The sequence below is a fragment of the Phoenix dactylifera genome, chromosome 9 (assembly GCF_009389715.1).
Source record: "Phoenix dactylifera cultivar Barhee BC4 chromosome 9, palm_55x_up_171113_PBpolish2nd_filt_p, whole genome shotgun sequence".
NCBI classification, from domain to species: domain Eukaryota; kingdom Viridiplantae; phylum Streptophyta; class Magnoliopsida; order Arecales; family Arecaceae; genus Phoenix; species Phoenix dactylifera.
The window spans coordinates 325,838-351,994 of NC_052400.1; the positions used below are offsets into that span (position 1 = coordinate 325,838).

General features: G+C 38.6%; 1 protein-coding gene, 1 long non-coding RNA gene, 1 other non-coding gene and 1 pseudogene across 3 annotated transcripts; 3 read left to right on the top strand and 1 right to left on the bottom strand.

Annotated features, from left to right (window-relative positions):
* Positions 1–366: 366 nt before the first annotated feature.
* LOC103721052 (BTB/POZ domain-containing protein At1g55760) lies at positions 367–4,175 on the top strand. The gene is made up of 4 exons (XM_008811086.4): positions 367–856; positions 1,404–1,552; positions 1,862–1,980; positions 3,331–4,175. Exons 1-4 carry the CDS (start codon positions 738–740, stop codon positions 3,931–3,933), a joined length of 990 nt encoding a protein of 329 aa, XP_008809308.1. The 5' UTR covers positions 367–737; the 3' UTR covers positions 3,934–4,175.
* A 2,454-nt stretch (positions 4,176–6,629) lies between these two features.
* Positions 6,630–6,703, top strand: TRNAI-AAU. The gene has a single exon. It is a non-coding gene; the product is annotated as a tRNA-Ile (tRNA).
* Positions 6,704–11,365: 4,662 nt separating this feature from the next.
* Positions 11,366–20,617, top strand: LOC103695989 (annotated as a pseudogene).
* Positions 20,618–24,011: 3,394 nt separating this feature from the next.
* On the bottom strand, positions 24,012–25,185 carry LOC113461155. The gene is made up of 2 exons (XR_003383242.2): positions 24,595–25,185; positions 24,012–24,424 (listed from the first exon to the last, which is right to left on the bottom strand). It is a non-coding gene; the product is annotated as an uncharacterized LOC113461155 (long non-coding RNA).
* Positions 25,186–26,157: the final 972 nt, after the last annotated feature.

Here is a 26,157-nt window from a genome sequence, read left to right on the forward strand (position 1 = left end):
CAATACCCTCAGTTTTAGGTAGTACGCTGCCACCATGAGCGTCTGATCCAGATCAAACGGCCACCACATTCCCCTTCCCCTAGAAAGTCCTCGCAAGTTTGAAAGCCCCGTGGAAGGGCCGGTGAGGGACATTTCAGTAATCATAAGTCATCATTTTAACTAATCAAGATTAATACTGGGGATTATTCCGTAACTTAAAAAAGTCGGGGGTAGATCTACCATCCGACAGGTGGACCCCACCGTTACGGGTGGACCCACAATGATCAGACGGTCAAGAATTTAAAGTTTACTAAATGGACGGTAATCGATGCAACAACAACTTTCATTATCTCTTTATTCAATGGCCTCTCCGTCGCCGCTCTCCAGCAGCACTCCACCGGGTAGAATAAAACTTTGGAAGTGGAGTGAAAGCCAATAAAAGAAGCGCCTCTCTCTCGTTTAATAAAAAAAGAAGCAATTCCTTCAGCTTGGCGTGCTGGATTCCTCGATAACAGCCCCCCGAGGGTCCTCGTAGAGCTCCATTGTTGTTGTCCGAGGAGGAGCAGTGGTTGTAGCCTTTCTTTTCTTCTTTCTCTTCCTCTGTTTTGGTGAGTACATGAGGAGAGGGCGAGGAGGAGGAGAGAGTGGAAGAGGAAGGAGCAAACCTGGGAAAGGCAGGGGAGTTACTGGGGATCTTCGACTGCATCAATGAGGTCACGGCAGCGATCGCGGCAGCAGCGTCATCGTCGTCGGCGGGGATGAACGAGTCGGCGTACCGGGTGGAGACCGCGCCCCGCCTGGCTCAATGGAGGATCGATACCCTCTCCTCCTGCACCTACCGCAAATCCGATCCCTTCAAGATGGGCATCTGGAATTGGTTCCTACTCTCTCTCATCGCATCCCCTGATAATTGCTTTCATATTTCGACGGATTTCGTCTCGAAAACAAGGAAAAGTTCCGATTTTTTTTGGTAGTTTTTGTTTGGACTTCCAGCAAATTCTCGTCTTTCGGAGAAGTGGTGAAGAAAGTTCGGATTTTGGAAGTACCAAATTGATTTTTTTTCCATTATTAGATCAATAATTGGAAAAGCTGCTCCTTTCTGTCACTGTTTTTTTTTATATGGGAATCCTATCTTATTGAGTTTCGGAATCTTGCTGTTTCTCGGGAATTGAGCTTTGGTTGTTTTCTTCCCGTTAAGAAGTATCCTGGAAAGTATCCAAAAGATTTGATCTTGGAAGCACCAGACATGTTCGCATATTTTTCTTTACAGAACACAGAAAAAGCTTGCTTTTTTGGATGTTTCCTTTGTTTTATCTTCATCTATTTCTTTTTCCTTTTCTGGAGTTAGAACCTAATTATTATGATAAAATTAAAGGAATTAATCATTCGCTTGTTGTTTGTTTGATGCTGGGAATTGTGGAAAGGTATTTGACGGTAGAGAGACATAAGCAGCTATACGTGAAGCTATACCCAGAAGTGTCGAGTCTAACAAGGGAGCAGCCGCCAATCGCTTCCTTCATCATCAAACTCATCTCCTCCTCCTCTCCTAATCGCAGGACCCTCGTCCACCCAGGTCCCCCTCGTCCTTTCTCCGTTTCTCTTTCCTTTTTTCTTTTCTCTCATCGAAAAGTATCCATCTATGTGTCGCATAGCTATGTCAGCAAGGCGTTTATGTAGCCTTGAAGAAAACGAGGCATAAATAATAGCCACTGCTCATCTTTTGCTACCTTGCATCAGAATAGCAGGAAGCTCTCAACTGTTTGATTGCTAGTGCTCTCTCTTGAATGTTTACAAGAATCGCCATAGGTCAAAGTTTGAGATTATTTAGAATCTTTGGTTGTGACATGCTGAATATCTAATTCCTGTCATTTTTTTAGTGCAGGAATATGCGACAAGCAGCTAAAGAACAACGATGACTTTGTATGGGCAATTGATACACTCCTTACTGGCAGATTCATTATTGATGTCGAGTTCCTCGATCTAAAGATTATACCCACATCAGTAAGCAATTCTATCTCCATATCTTTCATGTAATCTTTATCTTGTTCATTTGGAGACAGGTTTTTGGATCATAAGTCATGTTATCTTGTTTTGCTTTATGCCTCTGTATTTAAGCCCTCGTTTTAAACATCATGACAAGAATTCTCAAATCTCCTCTTCCTGTTTCCATCTATAAGGTCTTCCATATATATGAATCAAATATCAAGGTCCTAACTGCTCCATGTTTCCACGTGCCATCGTCTAAAATATGATAGATTTCGAGAACACTAATATTTATGTGAATAATACGTAAATAGTATCTTGATACTTTGAAATCAAAGGTAACTAGCAAGTTAGGAGATTTTATCCAATCAACACCCGCCTGTCAACAATTCACCTAATAAAGAAGAACTGTCTCAAGCTTGCTCTTGACCATAGAGTTGGTTGTACCTTCCTTCTAATTAATTGATTTGTTTTTTTTTTTGGGCCAAAAAGGATGTCAATATCAGGATTTAGGGGAAATTTACCTACCCCAGCAGCTGATCCTCGGATGTGACTATTCAAATTGCCTAAGTTCAAAAGATAGCAGTACCATAATATCAGTTTTGTTATGGTTGCTGATGGGAGGAAGTGCAGTAACTCAATATCCTTTATAAATTTTCTACCATCTTTATCTAATTATTTTAGATTTTTGGAGAAAGTGGAGTAACTTAACATCCTCCATAAATTTTCTACCATCTTTATCTAATTATTTTAGTAGCATTAATTTCTATTCTGCTCATGCTTGTCTTCTGTGCTTCTTCTTTTTTTTTTTTCTTTTTTTTTTCTGCTAAGATTCTGTGCCTCTTTCAAAACTATCATTAAATATTTCTTCCCTTCGAAGAGCCTTCTTGTTGCAAACATGATTAAGGACCACACATTCTCAATGGTTGTTAATCTTGACAGATATTCCTATGCTTTGGTGGTAAAACTGGGGTATGAGTCCAAGTCTTTTAAGACAGTTGAAATGGACACAGGGACTGGTCAATCCTTATGACTTCAAGAATCTCACTTGACCATTTAGTAAATCCTCCTGTCACCCATTGATCCAGGCTAGGATACTCTTTAGCAGGCATAACACAATAGTTGGGCTCTATAAGTCCAGTAATTCCACATTCCACTCTTTTGTTGGAGTTATTTAGTCATCATTCAAAACCGCACCTCATGCTCTGAGGTCCCATGGCATATTCCACCCTTACCATCTGTATTCCTCCTCACTGCCTCACTAAGAAGCCACGACTTCTATGCTTCTCTCCCTCTCTCTCTCTCTCTCTCCACGGAAGCAAAATTTCAGTTATAATCATCAAATCTGATCCTTGTTCTGAAACACAGGGTGGAGAACCTTCATCTATCTGGACCGGCTACCACGTCGAGAAACACTCAATTGCTACGGCCCTCACATCCCTTGGCCGAATGTTATCAGAGGGCATCCACACAGACATCACGATCAATGCTACTGATGGCAGCATCGGTGCGCATCGTGCCATTCTAGCTGCAAGATCCCCCGTCTTCCGCAGCATGTTCTCCCACAACCTCAAGGAGAAAGAGCTTTCTACTGTGAACATCTCTGACATGTCCTTTGAGGCATGCCAGGCCTTCCTCAACTACATCTATGGCAATTTTCAGGCTGATGAGTTCCTCAATCACCGTCTTGCTCTCCTTCGTGCTGCAGATAAGTATGACATTTCTGACCTCAAGGAGGCCTGTCATGAGAGCCTCACAGAAGACATCGATGCTAAGAATGTGCTCGAAAGGCTCCAGACTGCCTACCTCTACCGTTTGCCAAAGCTGAAGAGTAGTTGCATGAGGTACTTGGTGAACTTTGGAAAGATTTATGACATCCGTGATGATTTCAATGTGTTTCTCCAGAGTGCAGACAGGGAACTCATAGCTGAAATCTTTCAAGAGATTCTTGCTGCATGGAAAGGTTTCTGAAAAGATTTCTTAAGAAAAATAGCAACGCATAATTGTGTGTCCGTCTGAGTGATAGTTGCGTGAGTTATAGTTGTTTGCGTGGTCATCAATGTATAGATGGGTTGCTAGACAAACACTGTACAGGATTTGTTTCCATCAAGGGTGTCCATTATTGAGTTCAAGAAGAATGCATATAATTGAATTGAAAGATGCTGATGTCACTGTCCCCATGATAAATAGAAATCATTGCTTTTGATTGATTCTCTTCTGTTGCTTCCTCTCTCCTTCCTGAAACATAATCACAAACTATCTATTCTATTACAAATCTTGAAGGTGGTGCTTCATAATCTAAATCATCTGAATAGTTGGGCAACTTAAATCTCACAGCCTGAAAGAGATTCTTGCTACCTAGCAAGGCTTTTAAAAAAACTTTAAGAAGAGCAGTCAATTGTGGGCTAGTCTGATGCCCCATCGTGTATCAGGTTGTTGCTCTAAAGATGGATTACTAATTACCAGGGGTCCAGAACAGCATAGTATAAGAATTCTCAAAACTTACAACTAAAGGTCATTGTTCTTTCTTGATTCATCTTGCAATAATTTTTATGTGCTCTTTTTTATTCCATTTTGTTGTCGTCGTCATTGTTGTATGTAATTAGACAATTATTTTCAATTTGATCATGTTCCAGTCAATTTCATGTCTTGCTTGATCTGTTATCCATAGTATAGGACAATTTATGATAGAAAAATTAGGAAGTGCATGGTGCACATATCTTTTTCATAGCCAACTTCTTGTAGGAGGAAGAATCAACATGAAAAACTCAAATGCATAATGAGAGCAGACCTGAGATGACAAAAAAGGTTCCTGCACGGAAGCAATCTGTGATACCTCCTATGAAAAAAACTTTCAGTAGGAAGACAAACTACGAAAAGCTGATGATGCTTAGCTATCTTGGAAAACACTCATCAATCATATGATGGCATGAAACGGAAAGAAACGTTGTTCACATAAAATAACATATCATCTGCACTGGTTTGCTTCCCTTGGACCATTTGCAAACTGTCCATTTTGCTTATTCAGCAATTATTTACCAAAAAAAAAAGGACTGAGTTTTAGCCTTTTTGGTCTTACAACCAAGGTCAACAGTCATCGTTGCAGTAGCAGGATCAGGGCCTGCCGCACCTCATTGTGAGGCTCTTGCAATTTCAAGCAGTAGATTGCCAACATATACTTTGAAAGCATGCCAAGGCGCGCGCAAGGCATAAGCAATTAGAACTTCCAAGTTCCTTATCCACAGATATTGGCACCATCTACTAATCATGCACAAACCTCACTGGGGTATGCAAAGAGATCTATGTATTAATGCCAGCTAGGTGTATAAGAAAACCTGAAAAGTGTCACAATGATCTCAAAGCACTAAGTTGATATTTATCAATAGTTACTTCATACCTAAAATATGTCTCAAAGCTCTCTTAGTAAAGAGACTGACATAATAATCCCATAAGAAAGCTATAGATTTTTTTTCATTGCTCAAGGATGAACAGACAGTCTCAGCTGAAATTATTTGATCCAAGTTTTTAAACTGCTTTTCAAGGAATCTATAGAATGTAACTTTATCCTATCTGATGTTTCACATATATGAGTTCATCAGACATTCCAATTAAAAAAACGATTATGATGATGATCAGTGATGAGATGATCTTGATATTTTACATCAGTAATATGATATCATACCATATTCAGAGCTTTTCTATTTCATTATGCTCTTCACTTCATGGAGGAGTCATAAGATGGATCTTAAATAAAAGAAAAATAAGAAACTAGACAAACTATAATGATATTTATATGAATTATGGTAATAACCAAGCGTTTTGGTAGTTAAGCTGGACTGCATTACAGGATATAAAAAAAAGCTTGTCAGATTGTATAAATTAGCAAACCTTCATCTCTAATCAACTCTAATTCACTAGCAATTCTTTGTTAGCGAAAAAAAAAGAAGGCGGCAATGGGCTAATGCTGCAATTGCAGTATGACCTGTCTCAAATATTTATGGGTTGTGAAATTGCAGGTTTCAAGCTCAAAGTGAGGATTGTTGGACTACCCCATAACCAAAAGCAAATCCGAGAAGCTTTGTGATCAAAAGGGGCTGCAAGTGGCCTCCATTTGGATATATTGACTCTGATGGTCCTTCTGTACAACCACCGAAAATTGTAAGGTAACTAAATCACTGCTTAAAGATTTAGAAGTCACGAAACAAAGTCTAAAATGCAATAAGATGAAATGAAAGTCTACAGAACTTTATACAGTAAAATGTCAAGATCTTTCCTATTCAGAGGTGGAGGTTTGATGTCGCGCACACAGTTAATTGTAAGCAAGATTCAACTGAACTTTGAAATATAGATACTATTTGTCACAAACAAACATAAAGAAAATGCGAGACAGCCTTTTCAGTTTTGTCACCACACAATTCTTCCTTGATTCGTACGAATAAAATGAACAGGATCCTTTGTAGCTATTTTAGTTTGATGTTCTATCATACGTGTAAGAATTGACTCACCGAGGTGATTAGCTACAGATGGACACTTGAAGGATAGAATTCAAAGCCACAAGGGACACAGCATGATTCTCAGAAGTTGAAAATTTTAACTTCAATTAAAGATCAGTTGTTGGCTCAACATAATAATGTCATATTATAGACCTCATGCAAATTGCCATTATCGGCCTATTAGCTCAGTTGGTTAGAGCGTCGTGCTAATAACGCGAAGGTCGCAGGTTCGAGACCTGCATGGGCCATTTCATAATTTTATCCATTTTTACTCCTTCTAAATCTTTTACATATTGCCATTTCAAAACCTTATAGCTATTACCATCAATTACATAACAGGTATTGAGTTTATTTATCATATTATAGACTTTGTGTATCTATCAAAATTTCAATATTTAAAAGATAATGCCAAGAACAATATATTAATACATAATGTAATATATTAGTATATAATATAGTTCATTATAATATTGTAATATGATAATATTATACATTACTATATCAATATTAACATAATATTACTTATTAATATTATTATATTGATGTATTATCCTGATATTACTATACTAATACTATTGCCGCTAGCCTTGGGATGCCAAAGCGGACCGTCTTTTTGGACCTATGAGACAGCATACAAAAGTGAGAACTTGTCGGATTGGTCCTAGTCTAAGCCTTCGATGCTTAAATCGGAGAGGATTTGAAATGGGAAGGAAGGATGAAAAAGAAAGTAAAGGGATAGACTGTTCTTGGCTATAGTGATTTTCATGTTATCTTTTTGTATAAGGCCCTCAGTTTATTTATAACTCGTATTCCGAATATCTAGCAAATCATATCCCAGCAAATATAGAGTTGTGTTGTAATAGCCTGGCATGTGGTGGAATTGCTGTTATCGTGCATACATTTGATGCAGAGAGACTAAGCCACTTCATCTGCAAGGGGAATGTGCCTGCTCAGATCAATGGCCGAGGTTGCCGAGCTGAGCTGAAAGATGTTGGTCTTAGAGGTCGGTTGCTTTTGATCTTCTCATCTCGGCTTCCAAGTTAGCTTAAAGGGGGCATGATAAGAATATCTTAGAGAATTTTTAGATGCACTTGGCTGCTAGTTAAATCATGAGCTAGACGAATCTTACTGCACCATGTCATCGTGGTTGTGAAATGCAACATCAAATATGCTATTGATTACCTTACATATATATTTACATTAATATTATGTTTAAAAAAATATGTTAAACTAATATTGAAAAGGCACACCTGTCTAATTTGAAAAATATGATTAAGATATAATTTTTATTTTAATGATTAATATCTTTTATTATCTTAAAATATTTTGACTATTCTCCAAACCAATCTATACTGCAAATAAATGAAAAATAGTGCGTATTGCATTGACAACTTGATCATGACAGAAAAAATTCACCTTTTTGATACTCATCCTCAAATTTCATCCGAATACCGTTTTCTTATCCTTGCATTGCGTCCAAACAAAGAAACAACAAACCATAATCATCGCATGGGATAACAGTATTAGTTCCAAATAAAAAAAAAGACTCGATCCTTACAACACCTATCTAAATTTAGCTTCACACCGTGTAAAACCATGTACCCAAAATCTATATTTCCTTTCCAAACTGGGCCAAGGTTCTGTTGATGGAAATTTGCGAATCTATGCCCGATCACCATTCTGCTGAGGTTGGGAAGGAATTGTGAGGAAAATTTGGTTGACCACCATAAGAAAATAAGACTCAATCCTTGCTAAACCTGTACAAATTTAGCCCTACCTGGTTTAATCTGCACCCAAAATCTCAATTTTCTTTCCAAACTTGGCCAAGGTTCTACTGATGGAATTTTGTGCATCATGGTCGACCACCGTTCTGCTAAGGTTTGGTGGAATTTGTGTGGAAAACATGGTGAGTCGCCCACAAAGTAGTGTTTAAGTATAGGCCTACCAAAATTTGGCATGCACCCAATTTCTGCATATATCGTTCGAGAGCCTATCAAAATTTGGTGCAAAGTCTCCATATGGTTGATGCATGTGATCACTATTATTGGTAACAAAATCTAGATGATTCATGCTATAGGCACGTATTCAAATCCAACAATTAAATCTCTACAATACATGCTATTCGATCGTGTACCTAGCATCGGGTCATGATTTGGGACAAATCATAGCGGGACCAGACGAGCAGCACCATGTAGGCTTGCACGCTAAGCTTCGAGGGTAGGACTCATTGTTGGTCCTTCATTTGAGGCTACAACATATTCATCTTGTTGGAGTCTTAGGAGAAACCATTCGCTCATAAGATCACATGGCATGAATCTACATGAATAGTTGTGGCTCCAATAACCATGGTTGTTTGTGACACTTTAGTCAGGACCGTGCGAGCGAAGTCTGAGATATAAAATATATCTCTTATCATCCTTCCCATAGTGTATGCGATAGGCATATGCATCTCGATTAGAGTTATTGTGAGGACCCATGCAGGCGTGTGTTTAGTCCCACATCGGTTATTCGCTAGGTAGATCTTGGATATTTATACAGGATCAAGGAACCCAAATAGTACCTTCCGGCTAGCCATTTTGGGTGAGGTCCTGGGTTGTTACAAATGGTATCAGAGCGGATCCGGCCCATAATCTATGTGGACTAGGGAACACTGCAGCACGGATCCATTGGGGCTAACCATGAGCCGATCGTGGTGTTTGTGATTAGATTTGAATGGATTTGAACCCTTAGCCTGACGAGGACGTCAGGGCTTGAACATGGGGAGTATGTGAGGACCCGTGCAGGCGTGTGTTTAGTCCCACATCGGTTATTCGCTGGGTAGATCTTGGGTATTTATACAGGATCAAGGAACCCAAATAGTAACTTCCGGCTAGCCATTTTGGGTGAGGTCCTGGGTTGTTACAGTTATATTCTTTGGTCACGATTCTACGAGACATATGTTTATATCTTTTAATGATTCCTCTAGCATTGCAAGAAGCTATACTTGCAACAAGAATAAAGCTTCAAACATCCCAAAGAGGAAAGCTTAATTGCTTTACAATACAGTATTCAAGCACCGTTATCGCTAAAAAAACCCTTTGTTATTGCAGCCTTGGTCGTTATCCTTGGTATTATTAATATTGCTCAGCTGTTGACCAACCGTCAGAAACAGTCCTCTTAGTCGCACGTGCAACCAGGTGGTCCTCGTGCCATGAGGGAATCGTCTTTTGGGTGGTCTTTGAGGTCCAAAGAGAAGGGACCATCACAAGTCTCCATTAAAATAACGTCTGTTCGTATGTGGGAAACATATACTTTTATTCCTGTGGTAGTGTTAGTAGTTACGGCAATCCGGCATGTCTTGATCGAGTAGAATAGAAGGTTACTTTGGTTTGTTTCCACCAATTTGGTTTTTTGAACATCATGCCTAATGTCATTGGCGAGCCGATTTTTCAGACATTCTCCGCAAATAAGCACTTCAATTGTGCAATTATAATAGATACCTGAGGAGCACGACCAACTCGGGCCTTCTTTTTCTTATTGGTTTCAATGAGAAACATGAAATACATATTTTTTGAAAAATATGCATACACACACATACATACATACATACATACATACACACACACACACAAACATATATATATATATATATATATATATATATATATATATATATATATATATATATATATATATATATATATATATATATATATATATATATATATATATATATATATGTATGTATATGTATATGTATATGTATATCTAAAATATTTATAAATTTTGAGGAGATTAGTTAGATTCATTATGGATCAGATTCAAGAGGAATAAAGGCTGCTACAAGGGTATGTCTGTATCTTTCATGCAAAGGAAGAATTCACCTTCGTTTGCATAAATCCACCATTGGATCATGCAATAATCACTTTGCAATCTGTACAGGCAGATGTAAGATAGTGTTTCAAGTACTTTGAGATCTGCACAAGGTATAATCCAACAGTCAATGTCGCAAAAGAAGAACGATCATTCTTTCGCATGAAGATACACCTCGACCCTGTATTGGACACTTGTCTCTATAGAAATAGGATTAGAGTTCAATTCTTTTTCCTTTCTTTTTCTTAACTATCTAGATTTCTCTCTCTCTCTCTCTCTCTCTCTCTCTCTAAATTATTGAAATATAAACTGCAAAAATTCTTTGCATTGAGATTGAAATTTTAAATAAAATTTAGTTATGTACTATAGCAAAAGTGGGAGGATATTTTCAATAAGAAAAAAAAAGGAGTTACAGTGTTTAAATTTAAAATTGTCATATTTTTTACTAAAGAATAGTTTAATTTTTCTTGTAATTTTATCATTCATGTTCACCACTCTACGGTAGAGTCTACCATGAAGTTATAGAGACTGAGAGCTCACGACACAATCATTTGTAACTCACTCATCTATTAACCAATTATGATCCAATTATATTTTTTTCCATTTTCACAACTTATTTCTCTTGTGAGCTGTGCAAATGTTGCATGCTAGTTGAAGGTTAGTCTAAACAATGATAAAATCTTTTGTGATGTGGTTATCAAAAGCTGAATTCTAGGCCTCAACAAACTACTTTGAATATTTATTGACAAATAGAGTGGGCAATATAAAGGCTAATAAGATGTGGTATGAAAAGAGTAATAAGTCATGGGCTAGAGTTTGTAAACTAAATATATTGCCATCAGTTTATTGCACCATTTTTATCTTAAACGATTAATGAGAGTAACAGACGGAGTAGATCGGGTAATAAAAAAAATAAAAAAAATAAAAAACAGCTGATAAAATCATGAGGTCTAGAGTTCTAAATAAAGGTAATGAGTCCACTCGGCGAGTCAAAAGCCGAGGTGGCTTTGCCGATTTCGTGTACGGTCGGCGAAAGGGACGGCGAAGCCCTCGCCCTTTCTAAAACAAGGCAAACGCGTCGAGGACTGTCTCCCAAGTCCCAACCCGAGTCCATTTCCTCCTCCTCGTCCTTTTTCTTTTTGTTCCTATCCGTCCTTCCCCAAGCCCCCTAATTCCTCTGTATTTGATTTCGCTGTAGCCTTTGGGGAGGAGAATCTTGGATTGGGGTTTGGGAGGAGAGATGTCTTACGCCTACCTCTTCAAGTACATCATCATCGGAGATACAGGTAGTTCATCCCTTTTATTTTTTTTTAGGTTTCTTTGGAGTTGATGTATCTGTGAATTGGGAGGATTGATGCCCTAGGGGTTTCTGTTTAATCGATTTTTTTACCGAATTAGATGGAATTTTGGTGTCCCGGAATGACTTTGTTTCCTTTCTTTTTTTTGTTTCTGTGGATTAGTAATCTGGGAAGAATATGGATTTGGATTTGTTGATATGTTTTAGACTATGAATTATAGGAAAAAGAATTTGATTTACATGGATTGGTTGAGTTTTATATGGACACCCATGTCCGTGATACAGAGGATATGATTCAGACTTTGGTGGTCCTGCCTCATTAATCTGTCAGGTTTTCTTGTGTTGCATTATATATTCCAAAGAACTGGATTGCGATTGATGGTTCTATTGAATATTTTTAGTACTACATTTCTTTGAAGATTTGAATATATCCATGATGTGTGACCACGTATCTTTTCTTTTCTTTGTTCTTTCATCCACAGGAGTTGGGAAATCATGCCTTCTGTTGCAGTTCACGGACAAACGATTCCAACCTGTTCATGACTTGACCATTGGTGTTGAATTTGGGGCAAGGATGGTTACAATCGACAACAAGCCCATAAAGTTGCAGATATGGGATACGGTTGGTTGCCATGTCCCTGATTGTACTTTCTTGGATTAGGTGTTTGTAGAGTAAAACTGTATCTACTGGTAATCAGAATTGCTTGGATATTGACTTTATTGAACCCAAAATCCTACTCAACAACGTCAAATATCTTGCGTAGTTTATATTGCTTTGTTTTGAGTTTGAATTGTGATCAATTCCTTGTTTGCTTGAGTATTTCTGATATTTTTTTTTTAGTTGGAGTTAGTGAAACCATTCCCATAGCTTTTTCCTGGAGGAAGTAGCAAAATTAATATGATAATGGTCAAGGTCAATACTATACATTGTTGTTCTCCAACAAAGCATTCTTGAACATTGAAAGGTTGATAAGAGATTTTTGGTGGTGGAAGAATTCTGTGCAGTGAAATAAAACTTTCAAGCAATCGGTATACTAAATTTATTTATATATTAGGTTTGGAGTCATTAGTGAGCATGATAGTATGTCTTCGGAGATTGTCATGCAAGGGCCAAGCATGCTGGGATTTATTTTAAATTATACAGCAATTCACGATAGAATTGGGTTGGAGTGGAATGAGCACTGGCGCAGTGGAGCAACTTGGATTGGGTCTATCGGAGTCTCGCAGGGCGGGGACCAATGAGTTTCAATGGGGTACGTAGGGACAACTAGGTGCCTTTGTTCTGTCTTGATCCGATCAAAATCTGCCAGCATTGTACCTCCAATATATATATATATATAATTTTATTATTTAATTTTTTACTATTTTTGGTCGAGGTGAAAATTTTAGGTATGGAATCAGTCAGTCCTATCTGACCTTTCTCGCTGATTTTATATATATATATATATATATATATATAATTTTAGGTATGTGAGCTTGCATTTTCTAGTTTAAATTTAGAATTTGTGAGTTATGAGAATCATTGTAGATTGTCTTGCAAGGAACAAGCATGTTGGGATTTTCCACTTCCTTTCAAAACTGTTCGAAAGTATGTCAGTTTCAAATTTTCGGCTAAAACTACTTTTGTGGCCAAATTCACTGTATAAATGAGCTACTTGTGTTGATCGCCGCCCCCCCCCCCCCCTCCCCCGCTTTCTCTCTCTTCCTTCCAATTTTTGAATGTGAACTAGCATTTTCTAGTTTAAATTTAGAATTTGTGAGTTATGAGAATGCTAGAAGCATTGCAACATCACATTATGATTTTAATTTCAGAAGTAAACTGGTATAGGTTTGGCTATCCTAAAACTCAAACATTTAACAATAAAAAGATATGGTGTTATGGTGCACTATTAACCTGATCCTTTACAGTATATTTTGCAAAAAATAATGATTTGATTGTTATAGTGCAAAGCCACCAAAGCAATACATCCAAACGACTCAAACAGTATAAGATACTCAGAAATGATGTATATCGTTTACTTTATTCTTTTAATTAGTTCAATGTCTTATGAGATGCTATAATTATCAACTGAAACTACTGAAATTGGAGCCAAAACAACCAAAGTTGCGAATATCACCTGATTCAAAGCTCATACTATCAAGCCGGAACTAAAAGCAAAACTAAGTTTCTAAACCTTATGGCCAGGCAGCTGCTGATTTGCAGTGGGATTAATGTATATGTTAAGTTAATTTTTGGGCTGCTATTAGTTAGTCTAGAGTAGCAGCCTAGTGGCTACAATAATTTTCGTTGGAGTCAAGAATGGTGAGTGTTTTCATGGCACATGTAGGATGTAATGCACATATAAATTAATGGTACTGGAGCTGAATGAGCTGAAATAAGCTTGCTGACCTCATGAGGTTAGGAGTTGCCGAGAAAATTTTGGATGGGCTTTATGAGAATATACGTGCAGCAAAATTTTATGGAATAAGCATTCAGAAACAGTTATTGATGCTATCTCATCTTATTTTCATATGATCTGGATGGCAAATAATATGCAGAAGAAGTGCAATTTGAGTCTTTCTGGTTAAAGTTGTTGGTACTTGTAAGATTGGCAGAACAAATGCAATCATAGCGTTGTTAAGATGGATGTGATATTAAAGAAGCACTACATATGGTATCATTCATTGTGTTGATAGTTTTTGACATATATATACGAGCTGCTTGGATCAGTTACTGTATTTTAACCATATGGGATAAAGAAAGCAAATTAGTGCAGCCAAAACTCAAGAGGGCTGTTATTGTCCACTGTAACCTACTGTTGTGGTTTTAGTCGATGATAGACTACTGCCTTAGGATTACCTGCAGAGTTGCTGTTTACTTGCTTGTTTCGGCTATAAACAACAGTAGTAGTTTGTGGCAGCAAAGGTAATGGATCTGAGGGTGAAGGCTGTTGGGGATCTTTTAGCCTTAAACAATTCGAATTTGCCAGATCTGAAAGAAGATCTGTTATACCATTAAAGATTTAACAAAACAAAGGGTCATTATGGCGGGGTGGGGAGTCTATTGATGGGGAGAGAAAATTGAAGTTAAGAGGAACAATGAGAAAAGAGAGGACACTCTTATTTACTTTCACTATCGTCATCAATATTGAACTTCTATTCAACCTAGGGATCCCTTGAGCACATTAAGTTGACTCCAGATCTGAAGGAAGAATTTCTTGAAGGGCCAGTCAGGTCACATAAAATCTTTATCAAGTTAGGGCTTTAAACAAATTGGAGGCCCACGGAGTGGGCCAGTCAAAGCCTTCCATGAGCTGTTTTCTGCGCCTATCTAGCACCATATACGAGGGATTTTTTGAGATGAAATGAGTTGGTGGTTGTTTGAAATACGTAATGGAAGAGGGATCTAATAAGCTTGAGTTATTTTTCAAGCATGACCTAACTGGGAGAACAAGAGTTTAGAGATGAAGTAACTAAACTATTTCAATTAAGCTCTACCACTCAACATAAGATGGAAGGAATCATATGAGAGTTGTAATGGAGAGTTGGCATCCTAAGAATTTTACAGTCCAAGTTATTTAGCAGCTAACAACAATGGGTTAAATCATTTTTCGTAAACTCTTTTAAAAGATGGGAAGGTTTCTTGCTAGTTACTTTGCAAAATGTAAACAATGGTGTATGTTGTTAGTTTACTTGAAAGATGTGATCTGGAATTTTAGAGTTGATTCCTGGACACTCCATTTTTAAGTTGTATGGGAGTATCAATACTTTTGGACACTTGGATATGACAAGACATGGCATGGCTGGTAAGTCCACTTTTAATTGTTCTGGTGATGTCAACTAGGGGACTTCTTGTTTTAAGCGCTGGACACTTTAAGTGGGGTGTCCTATTTTCAATGTGGAGTTACCCGGGTTTTGTAGACACTTCAAGCGAAGTGTCTTTATGTTTCTAACATAAAGTTGTCAAGATTGTATAAACACTTTAAATGAAATGTTATTGTTAAAAATATAGATGTACACAGTTAATTACCATTTAAGTACCTCAACGCATCTTAATCATGAGCCTAGCGAATAAATTAAACAACTTGCAAACTTATAATTATTTTATCAATCTGTTTGTTTGATAGCATTTATAACTCTCCTTTCCCTTTTAATTTATTCTTTTTTTGAAATCAGACACATAGACACAGATCTATGTGTATGTATATGTGTTTATAAGATATTAACATATATATGTGTGTGTGTGTGTGTGTATTATCACATATTTATGTCTTGTCCCCCTGCCTAGATTTTTGGTGGATGCCATGTCCGACACTTGGGGACACTTGGACTTCTTGTCACCAATGCCAAGTGTGTCTAAGTAACATTGCTCCATGGATTTCAATATACCATAACCTTCAGATTCAGCCAATGGGGAGTGGTTGGACAGATCTTGCTCGCATGTTATAATTTGGGAGCAATGGAAAGAGACAATAGAAATACCTCAATGACCTCAATGACAGCGATACATGAATAGGATTAGTAGACATAACGATCATTGATACATGATTCTGAAAATTGTTTAAGCTGTTGGTTGTTGACTTTGCACCTCAAGGAATGGCTAAATTGTTGGCCAGCTTATAATTTTTCCCCTCTTTTAATGGTATTTTGGATATCTAAGGAAGAAAATGAGTTGTGATCAGTTATGGATGTAATGGTTAGGACATTAGATGAGAAGGGTTTGAATTTTGTTGTATGACTTGTTATGCAAACATGTTTTACACTTGCATATGACAGTGCTGCTCTTCTTGAATGGAAACCAGGTAAAGTCCAAGTGGATAGGAAAAGGAATAAGGATGCATGTGGCAAATGCAACTGGTGATCTAATATAGTGCATGGATGTTTAAGATGAGGAGGAGATAGAAGGAGCAGGTTGCAATTTATACTTGCATTTTATGATCTCATTACTTGCATGTTTGATGAGGGTTGAATGATGAAATGTAGTTGTGTTAGTGGGTGGTTTAGGTGCAAATGAATGTTCAAGTAACAAGATTTGTATCAGCCTAGGACAATAAGTGGGCATAGAAAATGATTTGGGTGCTAAAATTGATCTATGGCGGTACGGGATCAAAGTTACAGGTAATACTAGTGTTGCAGATGTTGGTGGCATTTAGTTCATGGTAGCATAAAATAAACAGATATATTGGAACGAGTTGCTTCCATAGCATAGCAGTCAGCTCACAAAAAGGAACAACATTTGGAAAAATAAATTTGAGAGTTTCACACGCTAGTACTAGATCTTCAGGCTTAGAGATTCTCTTTTAACACAGTATGTTATTGCCTAAAATATTTTAAAACTAATTATATGCCATTTTATCTTTAAGGAGTGTACACTAAGGAGATCCATGGTGAGGATCCTCATAGTATTTTTAAGAAAAGGGTTTTTAGGTGTAACCAACAAGTATTTACTTAAAACCTAATCAGTTGGTATTGCTAATTTTCTTGTTGAACTGTGTCTCTTCTCTTTCTCTCTCGTTTGCATCTCCCAAGCCACTTGCAAATTATGATCAACATTATTGGTCCCTTCATTGAGCCTGAGGCTGGCCATACTCTTGTTTGTAGTCCACTTTTCAAAGCCCATTAACTGTAGTAGAGATCAAAGAGATATTCTTGTTTTTTGAACTTCATGATGTAGCTAGCTTTCCTTTACTTTAATTTGTCTCTTCCTGGCAATTTGTGATGCTTGAGACACCAGCCCTTCTAAATATTTTAAGCTTTTTGGACCATTACTTCATGTCTGCTGATAGCGACAATGTTTCATGAATTATTGGAATGAGTCTACAATTATTTATGAGCTTTTGGATTTTTCAAGTGAGTTTGAAATTCATGGTTGAGTAATTTAATTCTTCAGTAGATATTTAGTATTAACTCATAACATTTGAAAAAATCATGTTTATTCTCAGGATAAGGGATGATTATTGAATAGTCAATGCTATTTTTGTTTTTATTATTTTTCTATTTCTTGCTGCTATTGGCATTCACTGCCTGTTTCTCTTCATTGAGAATTCATGGATATATATTATATTAAGTATCTAGGTCTTCAAATTTGCTTTTGGGACTTCTAACGATTTCATTTTCTTTTTCTTGATTTCACATTTTAACCTGCCAAATTCCAAACCTGTGACCATACATTGCAATTGTGCAACCTTATTCATCTTATGTTTACCTCATAAATAAATGATGAGTCTTGTTTCTTTTCTTATTATAAATTTGCTCAAGTATGCCAAAAGCAAAGTACAGCTGTAACATAACAATGCCCTGCCTTTTCTGGTTCGGGAGATTTGACCTGATAGAAAGGGTATAGTGTTGAAAATTCCATGCTTCATGATAAGGTGATACTTGTGAGTGAGAAAATTCCTGATTGACTAGTCATTTTAGACAAGTTAGCTTCTACTATAATGTTATTGGAAAATCACTTTTGATATCTTGGCCACTGAACAGGATTCCGTTTTACGAAGCAGTTTAACAGGAAGAATTAGAGGTGAAGCAACAATTTCTATGACCCTTTATTTATCACCTCGCTTACCAAAATGAATGTTGTTTCTCGTGGAGGTGCCACACATGTCCTGTTTGGAACACAAAGTTGGCAGTTTCCTAACTTACCAGTAGACTGTTAAGGTGATAGTGACTGGAATTAGCAAAATCCCAAGATAGCAGTATAGTTTTTATTTATTTACAATACATCACTTATCATTGTAATTTTGTTATGAATATCAATTCAAGTGACTAATTTTCTCCTACCTATGTCACCTCCTTTGCCTCCATTTTAGCCAGAGCCCATATTTCCACTCAACAACCACTGCTTGACTCTCCTCTTAATGCTTGTACAAAAGAAATCATTGTTGTGATTGCTGAATATTTTTTACTGATTATGTTCTGAACCATGGGTTGTGTATCATTATTGGAGCATCATTGGTGGTAAAGGAAGAATATGTATGATGTTAATGATATGTGACTTTATTGGTTAAGTTGTCATGACAGTGATGTCGTCATAATTTTTTTCCAAACTTAATAAATTTGAATTTTGTTTAGATGCTGTTTAGTTTGGTATGTTATCGGCCAAAGTTTCATTGATAATAAACATAGTACATTGTCTTGCAAATGAATTGGTGCTATTTGGCTTAACCCTCTGCTTTTTAAGTTGGTGTACTTTGAAGCAACTGGGTGGGATATTCCCTGTCAAACCACCACTACATGCATCTGATGCAGAGGTTTTTTTAACACTACAGGCAGGCCAAGAATCTTTCAGATCTATAACGAGATCTTACTATAGAGGGGCTGCTGGTGCACTACTAGTCTATGATATCACCAGGTTGGTATATTATTAGAGACTTCTTGGCATTCAACAATGCAAAATTGAATATATTATTCTCTCTGAACTTGAGGTGTTACATAGATGCTTATACTCTTGTCCTTTAATATGAATCTCAGGAGGGAGACATTTAACCATCTTGCGAGCTGGTTGGAAGATGCAAGGCAGCATGCAAATGCTAATATGACAATTATGCTGATTGGAAATAAATGTGATCTGTCTCACAGAAGAGCTGTCAGCACTGAGGAAGGTGAGCAGTTTGCTAAAGAGCATGGTTTGATCTTTATGGAGGCTTCTGCAAAAACAGCTCAGAATGTCGAAGAGGTAACTAAGCCTTGCTACTTTTATGCTTAATAGTGGGTGAAATCTCTTCTTTTTTATTATAATATGGCTTTTCTAATGGCTACTGCTTTTCCAGGCATTCATCAGCACAGCAGCAACAATATACAAGAAAATTCAGGATGGGGTTTTTGATGTATCAAATGAGGTAATTCTTTACTCATAGTTGGACCCTACAACTTGTTTATCCGGTATTAACTCTACACACATGGGGGGAAGACTGGGGAGAAAGATCATGTATTTGTGGTTAGCTCTGTAACTTGTGCTTTTCCATTTCTTCCCATCCTGGTCAGTTTTTCGAGCTTCCCTCCATCCTTCCTCATAGCATGGAGGTTTTCTGATGCTTTCGCTTACTCTGTGCCCAGTAGTTTGTCGCAAAAGCTGGGTCCCTTATCCCCGATGCATAGACCATACCATACCAAGCAATTAATTTTGGAATACTTGAAATATTTGCTCCCTTTTTGTTTGGAATAAAGGACACGGTCAACCCTCATTTAGAACCAATACCTCAGGGCATAGTTGAGTGGAAGATTGAACAGCATTGGTAGGAGGGGAAAAGTAAATGCGTATAGTGGATGCCACTTCCTTGCTGGGACCCTCTAGGCTTCACTAGGCGTGATCATTTGATGATAGTGATGTGGTATCGGGCAACTTTACTCTTTTGAACTTCACTTTCTCTATCATCATCATCATCATTTGGTATAATATTTTGCCACAACTATTTGCAATCCTGTGCCTTTATATAATAATCACGAGCTCTACTTTTGCTTCCGCCCAAGGACAAATTTTTGTTGCGGATATTGGAACCTTATCTTCTCTTCTATGACTGGTAATACCATCTTGTGGCTTCTACCTTTTTTTTCTGTCCCTATAATCTTGTTGTGCAACTTTTGCAGTCTTACGGAATCAAAGTTGGATATGGAGGAATTCCAGGTCCAGCAGGAGGAAGGGATGGCTCCTCTTCTCAAGCTGGTGGCTGTTGCAGTTGAGCTCGTTTCACTTCCTCCAGGTCGGACAGGAGGAAGGGGGGGCTACTTTTCTCAAGTGGTGGCTCCTGCAGTTGAACTCATGTTGAAGAATGTTAGTCCGACTTAAGATATTCCTTATTTGTTGTCCGACTTATGATATACCTTATTTGTTGTCTTTCTCCATCAGAACGATAGTCCTATGTGTCTTGTTGTATTTTCAGCGTTTGGATCCTAAATTTGTGAAAAGTGGAGTATGCAAGTTGGTAAATATTGTACAACCCCTCTGCATCCCGTTTGTGTTCCATTCAGTTAATTGTATGTGCGTGGAAAGCTATATTAATTTTGATTCGTTTGATCACTTCGTTGCTGATCCTTACGGAAACTTGAATTTATTGCAACTGGTAGAAATTCTTTTCCAGAAATGGCTTGAGATATCTATATAGTATCAAGATGGGTGGATATAATTGTTAATGTTTAACTTATGTGAGGGCCTCGTGGGGTGGGCCGCCAAGTGGCTTGCTTATCCTGTACCTAATTCAACGGCAACTTAGCTTGTCATCTAAGCCATGGCGGACGCATTAGGAAATTTCAGCATGGACTAGATTTTGTTCCAAGTCTAATTGGTCAAAGCAAATGCGTGCGGGCATGAACTAATTCGGTTGGTTATGTCGCATCACAAAGAGCTCGGTTGGCTATGATTTTGATGATGCTCGACTTTATCTGTTCCAGTCCCAATCTGATGGATTGATGTTTCAATGATGATATCAAAATCTTTTGGTTCAATTGAATCACTTTAGCTGGGACTTCCTCAGTCTCTTTGGAAGTAAGATGTTATCTATTAATTTTAGATGTGGGTTGCTTTCTGTGACTGTCTGTTTTATGTAGCTTATGAGTGCAAGCAAAGACTGGTGAGTTGGCTATCTATGCGTTTGTCTTTTAGACAGAACTACACTTGACTGACTTGTAAGACGGTTTGTAACAGTCGCTCTACACTGCAAGGAGGATGGAGAAGGGATGGTAGTCGATTCTATTCTCTTGGAGGATGATTCGACCATGATGATCAGTTGGGTTTGGACGGGTCCGAGCAGTGATGGAGGAGTTCATTCCTTGCTCCATAGATATTTGGTTGATAGTGAGGGAGAGTGTTACATTTCAGGCTATGCATGTATATCGTGAGGCTAATGGGGCGGCGGACTGAGTGGTGACATATGTAGCGAGCCACTCAAGAGGCACCCTATAAGTTGGGAAGGATGAGATGCTTGGTGCATTTCGAGACTTTTTGTTTGCCGATTCTACTGGATGTATTCGTACCCGTGTTGTATGATATGTCTGTTTCAGCAAAAAAAAAAAGAAAAAGAAAAAAAGATGGTAGCCGGAACCTTGGGAGGAGCTACAATTGAGCTTGAGAGATAAAACAATTGGGAGAGAGACCAATAGCCGGAACCTTTCCTCTCACCTATAGATGGAGCACCTATAACTTAGGCTATATTGCAATTTGAGCTGCAGTGCGACTCTACCAACGAAGCTCCGGGAAACTTGGGGTGGCAATCGGGTCGGGTCGGGCATAAACGGGTCTGGTCAGATTCAGGTCGGGTCAAAAAATCATAAACCTGGATCTGACCTGTTTATTAAACATGTCAAAAATTACAACCCGAACCCGACCTGTTTATTAAACAGGTTACCCGACCCGACCCATTTAACCTGATTAATAAACATGTCAGTTTAAATAGTTCCTTCTTGAGTCTTGACCCGTTTAAACAATGAACATCCGACCCGGACCGCTCCCCGTTCTCCCCTCACCCGTCCGACCGTCTCCTCCAAGACCCCCTCCCTGTTCTCCTCTCACCCATCTGTCCGTCTCCTCCAAGACCCCCTCCCGGTTCTCCCACTTTTCCGCCTCCCCTTCGTCTGCCGCTGGCGGCCGCCGCCCACCTCCCGGAAGTCGGAAGGTCCCACGACCCCAACCACGGCAAACCCTAAACCGTCAACCCCCACGTCTCCCTCCGTAGCCACCACTCTCTCCTCCGCTCCTCCGACGACCCGCCCCTGGATCTCGATGAAATCCTCCGACCCTTGGCCCCCTCCTCCGACCCCGATGCCGACGGCGCCATCGTCATCATCAAGTCCCTCCCCACCAACCTCCTCGGCATCATCGAAGGCCCAACGTCCTCGGATCTTCTGCTTCTCCTCGGCATCATCGAGTCCCTCCTTACCGACCTCCTTGACTCGTTTGTTCGCCGAATCTGAGGGGACCGAGGTCAAATCCCACGACGGTCGGAGGGGCGACGGCCAGAGGGAGATCTTCGGCGGCTCGGCAGCTGGGGGAAGATAGGGAGAGATGAGGAGGGAAAGGGGGAAAGAGCCCGGCGGGCGGCGGCTCCAGGGGGTTTCTCTTTCTCACTTTCTCTTCTTTTAGTTTTAGTTAGGTTTTCATCTGTGAATCTCATCTCCACTCTCAACTGTTGGATCTTCAAATTATTAGCCTCCATCAATTCTATTTGGGATAAAATCAGGTCCAATAAGGCCCATATATTAAACAGGTTATACGGGTTATACGCGTCAAGACATATAAAACCTGTATCTGACCCAATTAATAAATAGGTTAAACAGGTCAACCTGTTTACGACCTGAACCTATTTAGGCCAAACCCAAACCTATTTATGGCGGGTCGAACACAGGTCGGGTTGGCGAGTCGGGTCATATTTTGCCACCCCTACGGAAAACCCCTTCTCAGCTTCTCCATGTCGTGGGTGTTAAACTTGACAAAAAGGGACAAACGATTGATATGGTTGACAAAAGATTTAGGCCCTGTTTGGGGGAGCTTTTGGAGGGCCAAAAAGCACTTTCTGGCCCTCCAAAAGTACTTTTAAATAAAAAATGGTGTTTGGTAAAATTTCCGAAAAGCTGTTTCAGCTTTTGCGGGAAGCTGAAAACAGCTTTTGGGGGGAAGCTCCAATTTGGAGCTTTCCGAGAATGCTGTTTTTAGCTTTGTCGGAAAGCTGTATTTTTGACAAAAATGCACATATTAAAATATAATAATTACATAGTTTGTCCCTTTATAAACCTAAAAATCTGCTGGAGCCAAGAACTCTAGCCGTCAGACTCCCTTCCGCAAGAAAGATTGTTAGAGAGATAAATGGTCATTCGGAGGATGAAACATTAATTTACACTAATAATTAAAATATTTTATACTTTTATTATTATATTATACTATAAATATAATATTATATTACATTGCATCATAATACATTAATATGTTATTACTATTATGCTATATTATAATAATATTATTTTACATTACAATATTATTATACTATATCGTATATTTATGTATTAATATATGTTATGTTTTATTATGTTCTGTTATATAATACTATGCAATATCCTTTATGGTAATTTTGTCATACAAAGTACTTTCTCAGTTTGTTTACCAAACATATGTTAAAGTACCACAGCACTTTACAAATGTAGTTACCAAACAGCAAACAACTTTTTATAACAGCTCTACTTCAGATAGCTTTACTTCCAACAGCTCTACTGCCGACAGCTCCCCAAACAGGGCCTTAGTATGTTAGGGCTTCTTTTTCCCTTTTAATTCTACTCAAATCCTTTGTACTTCATGCTCCAATTTCTTGCCCTTCTAGCACAAGTAGAGCCAAGTTGATATTGTCTTATTTTTATTTTATATTTTTTAAGAGAAAATTTAGATTTTTAGAGAAACACCATTCAAGAATTAAACCCAAAATTTGTGCTTGCTGAGTAGAGAGATCTGGCAAGTCCTAATTCACTTTCTTTTTTTCTTTTCACACAAGGCTTCCAAGTAAAGCAATATTTAACAGCTCTTCATCATCATGTTCTGCATATGACATGGAAGATTATAAAATCTTTCTCCACTGAGTGCAAAAATTTGATTTACACATTAGAGTGACACGTCATGGAAAATATCTAGATGCTATAAGATTAGGTAGTTCTCCTTGACATATGATTAACATTAGTTAGCAAGACCTTTTCAGCATCACCTCTCTTCCCGATGGCATCTGTAACAAACAACAGCAAAACACAAGCACTGGCAATGGAATCCAGCATAAATTTGCAGGATCCTCCTACTTTGGGCTCTGTCGGAATTAGCCCAACTGGATAAAAGAGGAGAGACTTCAGAGAAGTGCAAGGACTTTGGACAGGTCTGATATCAAATTAAAAAAAAAAAATGTCATGAAAAGGTCCGGTTTCAATAAGAGGTTCATTTTGAACAAAAGCGTCACTCCCCTTTGGCCATCCCCAAATCAAATAACACATCACATCAAGCAACGGTTAGTTATAAAGTCTCGTCAGTGGATGAGCTAAAACTATCACCTATCACCAACCGCAACAACCCCCATCCGTGCACGTGACGGTCCGGTTCGAAGTGGTTCGCGGTTCAATGACTCGGACCGGCGTTTTCTAGAGTCTAAACCAAGCAGGACTTCAGCAAAGTGACGAATCAAAACCAAACCGGATTGGGTCCGGAAACTCGGAAAACGGCCGGATGTTCGGCATGGCTTCCAACTTCCTTCGCATTTGCGCTAAGATAAAGAGAGAAAAATTAGAGAATCAAACCCACCTTGGACAGATAGAAAAGATAGGAGAGCTGGTGAATCCAATCCATCTTTTTTTTTTTTTTTTTTTTTTTTTCAGAGAACGTCGCAGGATCCATTAGCGAATATGGATTTAAAAAATTCATTAAAAAATAATATTGTTTTATAAGATCCACGAAGTTTTCGCCGGCATATCAGTAGATCTTGATCCAAAAACGAGACTCAAGGACCCACCTTGATCCAAAAAAAAAGTTCCCAAGAAAAGAATGCAGATCTCTTAGAAAAACTCGACCCAAAGAGCAATGAAAGGAAAGATTTAAAAAAAAAAAAGGATTATAGATTGAGATCTTGGATGGAAGAACCGTATGTTTTAGAAGGGGGCGGGGGCTCCTTGGCCCAAGAAAGGCCTCGAACCATGGACACCGGCGTCTTCCAAGTGGAAGGCGTCCTTGAGCTTGTGGAAGCCATGGGCGAACACCCCGAAGCCGAAGACGAATCCTATCACCACGATCACCAGCACCAACAGCAAGCACAGGCAGCACGATTTGCTTGGGCAGCAGCACATCTTTTCCGTCCAACGATCGCTATCCAAAGAGAAGGAATCTGAAGATATTTTTAGGAGAAAAGGATGGTATGAGTTTAGGCTTCGCCGCTCTGGGCTTTTGAGAAGAGAGAGAGAGAGAGGGGGGCATATATAAGAGATCGGGGAACAGAGGGGGTTTCCGAGTAAAAGACGGGGAGCGTTTTATGGGGCGGGGCCCACTTGCCCCGGTGTGATTACGGTGGTGAAAATTAGGAGGTTGCACGTGTGTTCATTAGAGATCACAAGTCCAAACTGGTTAACGCGGAAGGGCGACGCATCTTCAAGTCATCAGTTTTGGAGGTAGAACTCAGTGTCGTCTGAGAGAGAGAGTCTTCTATGTGAGATGAGTTCTGTAGATCCAAAATATCATTTTAGAAGGAGATTCAGCGAAAGTGATTCAACGAATTCTGTAGAAGGGGTTCGGAGGGCTTTGTATCTGTTCTTCCATCTCTGTGGAGTATTTTGCCTCTTGATTTATATGGCAATGCTCATGCAAGATTGGTGTGATCTGCCGATGCATCAAAAAAAAAAATTAGAAGATTTTTTTAGCAAAAAAATTAGGGATTTGGTTCCCTCGTAAAAAAAAAAAAAAAAATGGCGACTTGCTTTAGTATTGTTTGGTAGGTTTAATTTTGTTACTATTTTAAGGGAGCCGTGGTTTCCACGCATTGGTCGGATTTGGTAGAGATTTTAGATTTGGATGCCGTCAAAGCGAAGGGAGGAGTGATAGCGGCAGTTTTTGTTTGGCTCGCTGCTTTC